General features: G+C 46.2%; 1 protein-coding gene across 3 annotated transcripts in view; it reads left to right on the top strand.

Moving 5' to 3' along the window:
• The window catches only part of FUNDC1 (FUN14 domain containing 1), a 52,184-nt gene that overhangs the window by 27,190 nt on the left and 12,331 nt on the right, over positions 1-12,663 (top strand). The window contains exon 1 of one of the 3 annotated variants that reach the window (XM_075430957.1): positions 11,259-11,393. The exons of the other annotated variants lie outside the window; for them this stretch is intronic. Within the exon in view, the coding sequence (XP_075287072.1) occupies positions 11,363-11,393 (31 nt within the window). The 5' untranslated portion in view covers positions 11,259-11,362. Of the gene's footprint in view, positions 1-11,258; positions 11,394-12,663 lie in introns of those variants that run through there. 3 annotated transcript variants of the gene reach the window in all.

Here is a 12,663-nt window from a genome sequence, read left to right as displayed (position 1 = left end):
TCTTCCTTACATCTAGTCTAAACCTACCCTCTTCTAGTTTAATGCCATCACCCCTTGTCCTATCACTACCTGCTTTTGGAAAAAGTCCCTCTCCAGGTTTCTTGTAGGCCCCTTCAGGTACTGGAAGGCTGCAGTAAGGTCTCCCCGCAGCCTTCTCTTCTCCAGGCTGAACAGCCCCAACTCTCTCAGCCTTTCCTCACAGGAGAGGTGCTCCATCCCTCTGATCATTTTTATGGCCTCCTCTGGACCTGCTCCAACAGGTCCATGCCTTTGCTGTGCTGAGGGCTCCACAGCTGGACCACTTTATCATAATAAGCCTGGATCAAAACCAATGCAATGTCAGGAATACAACTTCCCATTCCTCAGTCAACAACCATGACAGAGTTCGTCATTCACACTGCCTTTCAAACCCCATGCTACAATCATATGATATCCCAAAAATTGATGATCAGCAAAAGATGTTGCTGCAGGCCAGGAAATATGGAGCAGGAATTCCCACAAAGGAATCCTTCAGAAAAAATTGCCCATTATTATTTTGTTCATCTAAGGTATCTAGCTAGCCCTGATCACTGTGGATTTGAGTTTTTCATTCTTTAAATTATTTATCCTCTTGAATTCTTTCTGAGAGACATTGCAGATAAGGCACAGAGACCCCCACCTGCCATGGTGTAGGAGGTCTGAGACAACATGACACCTGAACCCAAATCCCAGACTGTGGCTTTGACCACTGAGCCAACTTCCTCTATAATCTTACTGGATTATGGAGAAAAAAACACAGTTCATTTCAACAATAATCTAATAATACAGATTTTACATTATATATATTTTTATATACACAAGCACACACAAATAGAAATGCATGTACATTTATTTCAGGTTATATTTATAACCTAATGGCATTTATATAATATACGTATGGTTTATATAACATTGAAATTATATATATACATGTTTTCAAAGTGCATTAGTATCACACTTAATATGACATGTTTCCTCTCACTGCAGAATTAGTATTTTCTGCTTTCCCCCCCCCCGTTCATTTCTTATTGCAACCCACAAGAAAGTAGTTTCATCAGCAACTTATTTTGGCTGACATGCACCTATAAACGTGTAGCATTTATTTGCCATATTTCTGCTCACAAAATGTTGCCATGCTATTGCACTCCTTTGTTTAAAGTTCTCCTCTAAAAGGCTCTCTGCAAGGGCTGTGTAGGAGGCTTTGCAGCAGGGAGGACTGAAATTGTTTTTCTGAAAATTATTCCGAAAAGTCTGTCCTTCTCAAGGTCTTGGCCAGCTGCACAGCTATTTTCCTCTTCTCATTTTCTTTACTTCTGCAGTACTGAATAATAGTCCCTACCTGATATTTTATATATAAAATACATAGCTGAATCTCTGCCATATACTTCCCTCTTTAGCAGCTTTTACTGAGCACTGAGGCACTTTCAGCAATTCTCCTTTTGCCAGTGTAGCATTCAGTCCCTTAGAGACCAGCCAATTTAGGGACCAGTTCTACCACCATTACACTTACCGCGCATTCCTTATTTTGCATGTAGTCCCGCAGATGCCAATGGGTCTCTCATTTATGGGGTAAATTGATACCATCTGTGTCAAAACCTAGTCTTCAGCAGTTGCCTCTTGCTCACTTGTGATGCCAAACAGCCGCCCAAGGTGTTATTTCCAGGAATATTGACCATCCAGCATCACTACAGCTTCCAGTCCCCTGGCAGAAAATTCCCTCCAGTTTTGACCATGGCCATGGAGACGACAGCCAAACCCCCTGGCACCAGTAGTCTGAATGGGGTCTTGCACTCAGCTCACCTCAGCAGAGAGAAAGCACTAGACGTTGACTTACAGCCAACCTTTTCCACCAAATGTTGTAAAGTAGATGTTTCACCAGGTTGGCAGCCAGGAGTTCAGTGCTCTGCTCCTGAGGGATAGGAGCAAATGTCCCACAAGTGAAAATCCGTGCCTGCTTCAAACTGTGCCGGCTCCTTTACTGATGGAGGTCACAGGTACCCTACACAAACTCAGCACCAATCTGGTTCCTGCACACCCCCTAGGCGATTCAGCCATCTGAGCAGCGACACTTTCCTCTCCCTGTTCACCCAGGACACCTACCCACGTTCAAAAGTCCTTGCAGGATCCATCCTCAGTTATGCTATGGCATAATACATTTCACATGAAGACAGGAGCAGCCTTAAGGTGTTTGCATACATCGACATATATGTGAAAAAATGGACACTTTCCTTTGTTCCTGGCACTTGGACTATAAATCCATGGAAAACTTGAGTAAACATAACTTGGTTTCTTAAAAAGTTCAGACTGTGGAAAGAAGACATTTCTGAGAAACAGATTTTAGTCTTTGAAATAATTAGACTGAGCTGAACAGATTTTTGGCATTATTTGTAAGCCAGTCATTGTTCAGCCTTTGTACTCAGAAGAGCAATTACGAGTCCTTTGGAAACATCCTTAGTTGAACTCTTAAAATAATAAAAACACTCCTCCATAAGACCACATCAACATATGGTTTTTGTAATGACAGCAAAAACAAATCACCCACTCATCAAACACACTTAGGAAGAAGACAGGAACAAACAGAATAAACAAATTTTCTAAAGATTACTTACTGGGCCTGATCAATTGAAAAAACAAAATCTAAATTGAATTCAGGAACTGCCTATGGGATATAGAATACATGTAAAATATAAAAAATACAAATAAGCAAAAACATAAATAGCACTGAACACTGTAAAGCAACGTTTATAGATAATATGCTATGAAGTTGTATTTCAGAAATATTGAGCTGTTGATGCCCAGCTGTATGATCCACTCACTGTTCTACTTTTTAACTTCAGTGGTACGTCATGAGTAAGCAAGAAAGAGACAGAGTACGTCTACACTAGTGGTCGTTATCAGAACATCCTCCCTTGTTTCACCCCCTTCCTGGTAACTCCCGGGCAAGGTCCCAGCTGAACAAGAGCTGGTGGGTGATGTGCACCCCTGCTGTAGTTCCCTCTGGTAGATGCTGCTGCGTGGTGACCACATGGGTGTTAGCTGCTTTGAGATTCATGGATCTCTGTCGCCTTTCTGTGGCTCCAGCCAGCTTGGCGTAGCTCTGTGGCGCTTGCTGAGGAGTTAGTGTCACTTCAGAGAAGCAGAGTCCCAAAGCACATCTATCTAGGCGTCTGGGGCTTATACAGAAAACACCCTGGCAACGTAAGCATCCACACCTTCCAGGAGCCTGGTCTTGGGGCACTCCTGAAAGCATCCACGTTTTTAGAAATGTGGAAGCTGAGGTAAATGGGCACAGAATAGTTTTGAACTATGTCACCTCTGATGTTATCTCGCGTAAGTATATTCAGTGTATACTGAAATGTGAGTATGTTTCAATGTGTATTGAAATGAACATGCACACATGCACAGAAGGCCTATACCTTGTCATAACTGTAATTTTCTCACCACTTTTGAGTAACATTTAGGCACTGGTCAGGGTTTTCCAGAGCCTGGAAGGGCTCCGCCTCTCCTTTGGATCACAACGTCTGTCCCTCTGCTTGCTGCAGCTTTTTATCCATGTGCCGGAGACTGTGCCCAACAGTTGCTTCTCCATAACCTGTTCCTCTGCCAGGTGGTATATAGATCAGTCCTCCCGCATGACCGATGTCCGTGCAGCTTCCTGGGGCTGAGCACTGAGAAACAACAGGGCTACCAGCAGCAGCCAGTGCAGCTTCCACACAGCTCTCTGTGAAAGCTTCAGCCAAACTTTGGTGTACAAGAAAAAGGGAGCAAACAAGCTCCACATTCAAAATGGGGTTTGCCATCTGACAAAGAACCAGAGAGAGCCCTCAGTATGAAACAGAATTTGAAAAATGCACATTAGCAGATTCCTCCAAGAAGCAATCCTGCCAGCACGTTGGTCTGTTGTTCCTGCTTACCTTCTTCCGAATGAGTATATGTTTTGTGAGTATAAGAATAGACTAGAAAACTCTAGATGCTAGTTTTGATTCCAGTTGGAAAGTGGACCAAGCAAATCTCCCACACTCATCATCCTCTTCCAAGTAGCTCTAGATGAGACTGAATGAGAACAGCATTAAAACACTGACAGGTGAACGGGAGTCCTTGATGCCATGGTCTCACTGGTGCTGCAGCCTGCGGGACTGGGCAGATGGTATCAGCGGTGGGAAACACGTGGCAACAAAAACTTCTGCAGGTAGAGCCAGAGTGTCTTGCTCATTGTCGATGCGACGAGTTAATAACAGGAAGAGAAATCAAGTTTCCTCCTCAGTTCCTACCCATGCCATTTTCAGGTTCAGTCAGACTCAGGATTGCTGCTGCTACAGATGTTCAGCTCAGAATTATGTCCCAAATAGCTTCAGCAGATGGCACTGCCTCTGTCCTGTCCTGTGCTGAAAGCTCTGCATAGCAGTGCTTGGTCTTCTTTAGCGGGGCGTAGCTCTCAGTCTGCAAAAATCCCTGTTGAGTCCTTGGAGAGACCGCAAGTGCTGAAGATGATCAGTGGTGATGAGTCACAGTGGGTGGAATACTTCCACAGAAACAGATATTAATGAAAATGAGGGGGAAAAGGTGAACATTATCTGTATTTGAACAGTGCTATCAGAGGCAATGGCTGCTTTCAATTTTTGTCAAACTGTGTTACTATTTTATCAGAAATCAAGATTTGAGTATTGAAAAACTGGAAAAATTAACAGTGCTACTGGAAACAATGCTGTGATGTAGTCTACTTTATTGAGCTTTGAAAGGTAACTAAATGAGAGTCTGATCCTTTGGGGAATTTCTCAAGACTTAATCTCTGTTATAAAGAAATTATTTAAATTTTATTTGACATTGCCGTTGTGAAGCTAGGAAAAGTCTTGGTGATGAAGTACCACTACTGTCCACGAGTACAATAAGGAATGCCACTATAAATTGTCAGTCTGTCTCCCCAGTTGCCACGGGCCTCAATCTTTGCAGGAAAATTACCCTTGAAAAACAAATCCAGTTCTCCTAATCTCAGGGCTGCTAAAGTAAGCTAGTCCTTTGCCCAGAGAAATGTTATTTTGAGATCTGCATCTAGGAACGGGATACAGCTGCAGGGAACGGGGCAGTTGACAGCAACCCTGTGCTCTGGGAGTCTCACGTTTGACTGCGTTGGCCACGTGCGTGTTTGCAGTTATCTGGGGGAAATTCATTTAGCTTTGTTGCAGCCAAAAATAGGAAGCACAGAAGAAGCTGTAGGAGGGCTCTTCATAAGCTTGAGGTGAGCTGAGAGCAGCCAGGTGTTTCAGTGAATGTTACCTATGGCTAGCAGAGTAGTATCTGATTGAAGGTTTTTCCGTGCTAGCAGTGATGACTCACACAAATTATATTTTCTCTTTGTATACTGTCTAGTGTTTACTCATTATGGTTCTGCATTGCTTTTCATTTCTTGCAAGAAAATGAAAAACATTATTACCACATTTCCCTTCACCTTAGGAGTTTTAACCTTTTCTTGTCGCGGGGCTTCCTGCAATTCTTTGGGCTCTTTGCCGCTCAGATGACATTTCTGGAGGGTCCTCAACTTTTTCTTTGTGGATTGTTTCTAAATCTGCCCTGCCCTGTTATTATCCTATTACTGTTAGCTTTGTAAAAAGCTATGCAAAAGAGTTCTATTTTTCTCTTAATTGTTTATGCGCACTTACAGCACAGAAACTTAATAGGAACATCTGTTAACTGTGGAAGTGGTATGTGTGATTGATTCACCATCATAGCTTCTTCAGAAAAGTAATTACTTGCATTTTCTTTGTGTGACAGACTGCCAGAAGGTCCTCTGCCAGTCCGTGTTCTCACTCTCTCCATTCGTTTGTCCGAGTATGTGAGTGGCAGCGGCACACAACTCTTGAATACTTACAAGATATAACAAGAGAATAAGATATTTGTCTCTGAAGGACAACTTAAAAATAAAATATATAACTATATTCATGATCAGGGCTAAGAGCTGTTTAAATGATTTCTCTAAAATAATACAGTACTACAGTCAGTTCCCTTTTACTTAAATTTTATAAATAGATATACAGTAGACCAAAGGTTACCTCCAGAAAGTTAAAAACCTTATATATTTTTCACTTGTAATGAGACTGCACATTAAGAACACAAACTTTCCAGAACCCTCTTTTAAAAAAAAATTGAAGAAATTAAAAGTCGCTTTGCATAGGCATGAGAAAAGTGTCTTATAAACCATGAAATTTTCTTAACAGGAATATCACAAGAGCTGCATTTCGTTGAGACCTGTGTCGCAGTAAAGACAACCTTCCAGTGCCTTGCAAGACTTTCTGCTTTTTTAAGACTCTCAGTTCCCTTTCCCACCCTTTATTTGCCTAGGTCATCACAAGAAGCCTAAAATTTAGCTCAACACTCCAGTCTTTATTAAGCATTTTGACTGTGCAAGATTAACCTTCATGAGTCACAGTAGTCATCTCCTTCTGCAGTCTGCTCCCACTGCTTAAGCATTAGCTACCTCCCGGAGAGATCCTAAAGCTCAGCTTCACCAGGCATGCTCTTTACCGCAAAACCTTGCTCCCCTCTTGCTGGAACTCGGCATTTCCCGCATGCGTGGCATACAGAGCATCCAAATGCAATGGTGGGATTTATACAACAGCATGAGGTCGTGGTCAAAGCTCTGTGCTGCAGTCCATGTCTCATAACAGATCAGAGGTAAGATCAAAAGATTAATGGATAATCAGCTTGCATTATGAACAATGGTGCGAATAAAACGAAGAGCAAAGATCAGTCTCTCCCCCTTTAACTTTTTTATTTCCTTACTTTTCCAGACTAGGGTCACAGGAATGTATCCTGCTGCAGCCTGACCTGACACTGACCATTTGTTTTGTTTAATTAGTAAAATGCAGATGCTGTGGATCTAGTGCATCTTCCTTGGGTGATGTCTTTCATTGTTAGCTGTTTAAAAACCTGTCACAGCACACTAAGCTTAAGGTTTCTCTTTCCATACCTATTAGTTTAATCCTTCAGCAAGGGACAATTTAAAATTTTGTTAGTTAATCTAGGCAACAGACATCCCTTTCTCTGCCCTTTCCTCCTCTCCTCATGCATGGATTTTGGTGGGAATTTCTGACTGGTGGGAATTTCTGACTGAAATTTCATTAAGACCAACAAATTAAGATTTATGGTTGGAGTCGATGATCTTAACAGTCTTTTCAAACCTAAATGATTCTATGATTCTAAAATGAGAGACTGTTATACAATTAGACTACAAAATCGAAAAGCAGAATTTCTGTCATGATCACAAAACAGAAAAAAATTCTCATAACTAAATAGCATTTTACAAAGTTAAGAAGAGCAACAAAGGAACGTTGAAGGCAACCAATACAAGCAAGCCATCAAAAGTGTCATGTGGAGATGGCACAAGACAGAAGGATATGTATTTCTTAGTGTAATAACTACAGGGAGGAGAATCTTCATTTCAGCATCTTCCTAGTGCACCGCAGTTCGGATTATGGCCCCTCTCTGCCAGGCAAGCAAGAAAGAGCTGGGATAACTCCTGGTGCAAGCTTTCATTCCTGCTCCAAAAACAATCTGGTGGCTGTTGCAGAAGGGTTGTAACCTCCAAGAGTCAGAGCCTGCTGCCTTCCCACAACAGCCCTTGCCAGGATCTCGATGGACTGAGAACCCAAATCCCTTCCCCTGTCCAAGAAGACGTTTCTCTGCCATCTGCCAGCCTACTGAGCTTTGAGTGTCCAGTCCAGTTTTTTGAAGAAGAATCATCCACTCCTTCAATATGTTTATTGCCAGTTTATTCAAACTATTTACCAGACTCAATCTCCTGAGAAGGTAAATTTCACTCACCTCTGTGGCCTAGTGAAGATGGCCTGCAGTGTGTGTTGCCATTAGTTTTTCTAATTAACCATGCAAGATGGTTAAAAATTCAAGCGTGTGTCCCCCGGCCTGGAAGTCTGGTCAGCAGCACAAAGGGGCTGTTAGGATTGGAGTCACCCAGGCGTTTGAAGGTTAGGGGGCTCTCCTCTGCTTTTGGGGCTTTGGTTTGCTTATTGTGGGGTTTTGCAGTGTTTGCAATCTAAGTATGCCATGTATGTTCTCTCACGAGCCATGGTAGTGAACTTGCTTGTCACAGGTACATGGTCAGAGGGTGGATGCACAGTCTCAACTCGTAGCCAGGGCTTACAGAGCAAAGAGAAAAATTTTTCTGTACAGTCCTTCTGATGCTACAGGGAAGCTCTTTGTTTCTAAAGAGCCTTTAAGGGTGAAGCCAAAACGTGGCTGGAGTTTAAATTGCCTGCCTTTCCTTGAAGAATTTGTCCCCGTGGATAGCTTGAGGAAGCCACCTATGCGCTCTTAGTTTGAATGGGCTTGGGGTTTTTTATACAGCTGCAGAGCCTGGATAACTTGTGGTCTCCTCAGTAAGGTCCAACACAATTATGCCAAAGATCTGGTTAGAAGCCCTCCAAAGCACTCTGTGTCTCTGGAGCCACGAGGTTTGCCGTCTCTGCAGGGGCTGTGAGGTTCACGGGAAGCAAGAGCAATCCTGACGGCGTTTGCTGTGCTGGCGTCAAGCCGGTGCCACAGGCAGCGCTCGCAGACCCCGCGCAGCAGCCGCCCAGGAGCAGCTGAGGACCTGGCTGAGGTACCCACCACGGCGGCAGCTGCCAGAGACAGACTGCACCCTCCGCAGCTGGCACCCCTTGGGAAATGTCTCGCGTTAGGAAGCGTGCACACCCCAATCCCAGAAGAGATACCAGAGCCCCACAAGCTGCCGAAAGGTCTTTCTCCGGCTCTTTCCTAAACTCCTTCTGTTCCGCTTGTCACACTCCCCCGGCTCGGGAAGAGGGGTGCAGAGCAGGCAGGGCTGCCCGGCGTAGGTGTGTGGTACACCCAGGCGGGGTCCACCACCAGTGCAGGGACGGCCTTGCCAAAAATGCTGCACAGGCTGGTGGACCGGGCCATGGGTGAATGCCCTTGAGATTCGCGGGTGTCCTGAGAGTGCAGCACCGCGGGGCACGGCCGAGAGAAGGGTGTGGATGTGGCCATTTGCACCAACGAGGAGAGCGAGCCCCAAGAGCAGAGGGACCTCGGGCAGTGGCATTGAGTTTGGAACAGTGGTTGGACCACTAATTGCATGTGAGATGCAGACACAGCCCAGCAGATAAGCCACAAGACAACACTTAAAACTTCAGACCAAATTCAGTATCCAGCAGTTTGTCAGTGCCCACCTAAGCATTTAAGACAAACTCCACTCAATAAGCACACCACTGCTTTCTGGTTTCAGTCTCCGAGTTGATGCAAACAGAAGTTGTGTGTAGAACATAACACAGTTTCTAATATTAATCTTTAAAAAGTATTGATCATATAAATCTCTCCATTCTGAAGGGAAATTAATATAATTGCTTGTACAGACATGAGGAAAGTCATCTGAGAAGTGCTGCTGCATGATCAGTTAAAAAGAGTGAAACCACATACTACAAATTTGAGCAACAGAAAGCAGAAAAATATGTCGGCCAGCAGGCTCATACAATCCAAGCACAACTTCCTAGTTGCCTCCCTTACCATATTGGCATCTGACTTGGAAGTCTTGCACAGACTTCAGACTGTCTCTGTCAGGCATGGGATAAGAAATTTCATAGAATCATAGAATCAGAGGTTGGAAAAGACCTCTCAGATCATTGAGTCCAACCATCACCCCAACACCACCATGCCTACTAAACCATGTCCCAAAGTGCCACATCTACACGTTTTTTGAACGCCTCCAGGGATGGGGACTCCACCACTTCCCTGGGCAGCCTGTTCCAATGCCTGACCATTTTGAAGCATTGGCTGAGATGATACGAAACAAGGTGTCTATAATGACCAGCCTGACAATCCTTTCTCTCTACGATCTCTCCACAGCCTTGCCTACACAGTGAACAGGAGAAGCGAAAGGTTGTGGGAGCTCCGCAGGGATGCACTCAGCCAGAAGAGTAAACAGCAGTAAAAAACTATTTTCCAGGATCTCCCCGAGAGACAGAAATAGAGCTGCTGACAGCCAGCCACACCAACTGCTGCAGGGTTTGCAACTGCATCAACCGTTGTCAAACCGAGACCAGCCGGCAGGTCTGTCCGCGTCAGTCGAAGCACCTTCCCCGTTCTCCCGGCCAGGAGACCATCTGCCGCGGGAGCCAGCTTCGGGCAGGCGCACCCTCCGCTGTAAACCCAGACTGACAACAGTCGGGAAGACCCAAAATACCTCAATAATGGGAACCTTTTCTTGAGATACCATGGATGAGTTAGCGGGTTGCCTTTTGTCTGGTCTTGGCATCGTGAGGGAAGCCACGAAAGCAGCTTGTTTAGTTGTGGGAGCGTGCTGCCTTCCACTGTTAGTTATAGGGACTGCGTAACACAGGCCAGACTCTTTTTTTTTTTAAGACAAACTGCTGGTGTTAAAAATGTAAATAATTTTGCAATAAAATTCAACAAGCTTTTTGTTATTGATTGGGAAAGGAATATAAAAGAAAAAAATTTATGCTTGAACATGGAAAGTCCAAAGATATTAGATGTTTGTCAAAACAAAGTGTAAGAGACGAATTTGTGTTCCATACAGAAACGGGGTTATGGAAAATCTTAAGGAAAGCCATATGCTACCTGGTTCTGCCTGGCGTGCGAGCACCTGCTGGTCGTGATGGCAAATGTTTGTCATAAAAATCAGTTAATAAGCAAGCCGCTATTTTATACACCAACTTCAAATTTTGTCTGCTAACTTCAGTCCCAGAGCTGATTTAAGAAGTACCTTTGTGTAGAACACATTCTTCTTTTTTATTTCTTGCATGTCTGTTAAGGCTGGTGTAATTAAGGGATTAATTAGAATCCTACATGCTCAGTTCGCGTGTTGTGAGATATGTCGCCCTCAGCTTCATGGCATGGGAAGAAGTGGGGGTTTTTCACTGCAATTGGCCGTCTTGTGTGTTGGCAGTGTGAGGCCAAATGAGGGGCTGTAAACATGTTCAAATAATCGGTTTCCAATTTTCTTTTCATTATTTGCAGTAAGTGGACTCTCTCGTGTGTTTCGCGGCTCGCATTGGCTTTAACCTCTGTTCTGTGAGGGGCCTCGCGTTTTGTTTTCTTTCTTGGATATTAATTTTTAGGGGACACCTCATGCCCAAATGGCCGCCCGCCCTCCCCCGGGGAACTACAGCCCCCACAATCCTCCGCGGCGCCGCCCCCCCCGCCCCGCTGTGGAGGGGGGTGGAGGGTGTCGGGCGCATGCGCGCTGTCTCCCCGCGGCCGCAGAGGGGGCGGCGCCGCGGCTGGCAGAGCAGAGCGGCTCTCTGGGGGCGGAGCGAGGCGGCCCCGCGCCCGGCTCCGCTGTCAACACCAGCCCAAGATGGCGGCGCGGAGGCCCCGCACCGCCTCAGGTCAGTGGTCTCCGCTCGGGCTCGGGCGCCTCCGCGGCGACGCGCCCCGTCCCGTCCCCTTAGCGGAAAGGCGAGGAGGAGGAGGCACGGCGGCCGCCCTTGCTCTCGGGGGCGGGGGAGGCCTGGTGCCGGTGCCGGCGCCCGGGGAAGGGGGGGCTGGCCCGGGTTCTGCCCCTCCCCCTCTGCGCGGCCGGTGGGGGCGGGGCGCCTGCGCGGCGGGTCTCGCGCCTGGCCGTTGGCCGCTGCTTGGCGGCCCCGACCCCTTCCCGGGGGCGGGAGAGAGGGAGAGGGCCGCCCCGGTGCCGACGCGCCCGGGCAGCAGCGGGCCCTCGCCGGAGGCCGCGGAACTGACTCCGCTGGGGGGGGGGGGGGGGGGGGGGGACCGGGAGCGGCTGCCCGTCCCCCTGCCCGTCCCCGCGTCTTTTACCGTGCGGGTGTTCGGGTGCGCCGGCGCGGCCCGGCGGCGTAACGCCTTTCTGCGCGGGCACGGCCCCCCGGGCTGAGGAGTGCGCAGAGCAGCGTCCCGCGAGGCGAGGACTGCTTTTTGCCCGTAGAAGATTCTTAGCGTTGTTGTTTTCTACACAACGTGTGAGGCTGGTGTGAGTTTTGATCCGAATAATACTAATTTAGGGGCAGAATTGACGGAACCAGCAGTCTGTTGCGGCGTTTTTGTGTTTTTCAATTAAAGATATTGAACGGTTTGTACTTGACACCTGAAAGTTGGAAAGAAAGAAGATTAAATAACAACTTCTTAGCATTATGGGTCTTGCTATGTATGTTTTAGTACTCGGCAACACTTAGGTGATAATAAAGGGACAGAATTCATACCTACGTGTGTGTTTCTTGCATTCTCAGGGCAAGGAGCCATGGCTTTCAACTAAGGGAGGGTAGATTTCAACTGGATATAAGGAAGAAATTTTTTACCATGAGGGTGGTGAAACACTGGAACGGATTGCCCAGAGAGGCAGTGGAGGCCCCATCCCTGGAAACATTCAAGGCCAGGTTGGATGGGGCTCTGAGTAACCTGGTCTGGTTGGAGATGTCCCTGCTCACTGCAGGGGGGCTGGGCTAGATGGCCTCTGAAGGGCCCTCCCAACCCAAAGCATTCTACGATTCTCTAACCTTTTACCCACACTTGTAGTAAGAGTTAAAAAAAGCTGCTGACATTCTTAATAAAATGTTTATATCTACAGTCTTTTTGTGTAATTCTAGGTAGTAGTTTAACTTCTGTTCCTCTCTGGAATGTCCCAGCATCGTTGCTGAACTTATA

This window comes from Opisthocomus hoazin, chromosome 1 (genome assembly GCF_030867145.1).
Source record: "Opisthocomus hoazin isolate bOpiHoa1 chromosome 1, bOpiHoa1.hap1, whole genome shotgun sequence".
Classification (NCBI taxonomy): Eukaryota; Metazoa; Chordata; class Aves; order Opisthocomiformes; family Opisthocomidae; genus Opisthocomus; species Opisthocomus hoazin.
The sequence above is the reverse complement of the archived record's forward strand: the minus strand, read 5'-3'. Positions and strand labels throughout refer to the sequence as shown.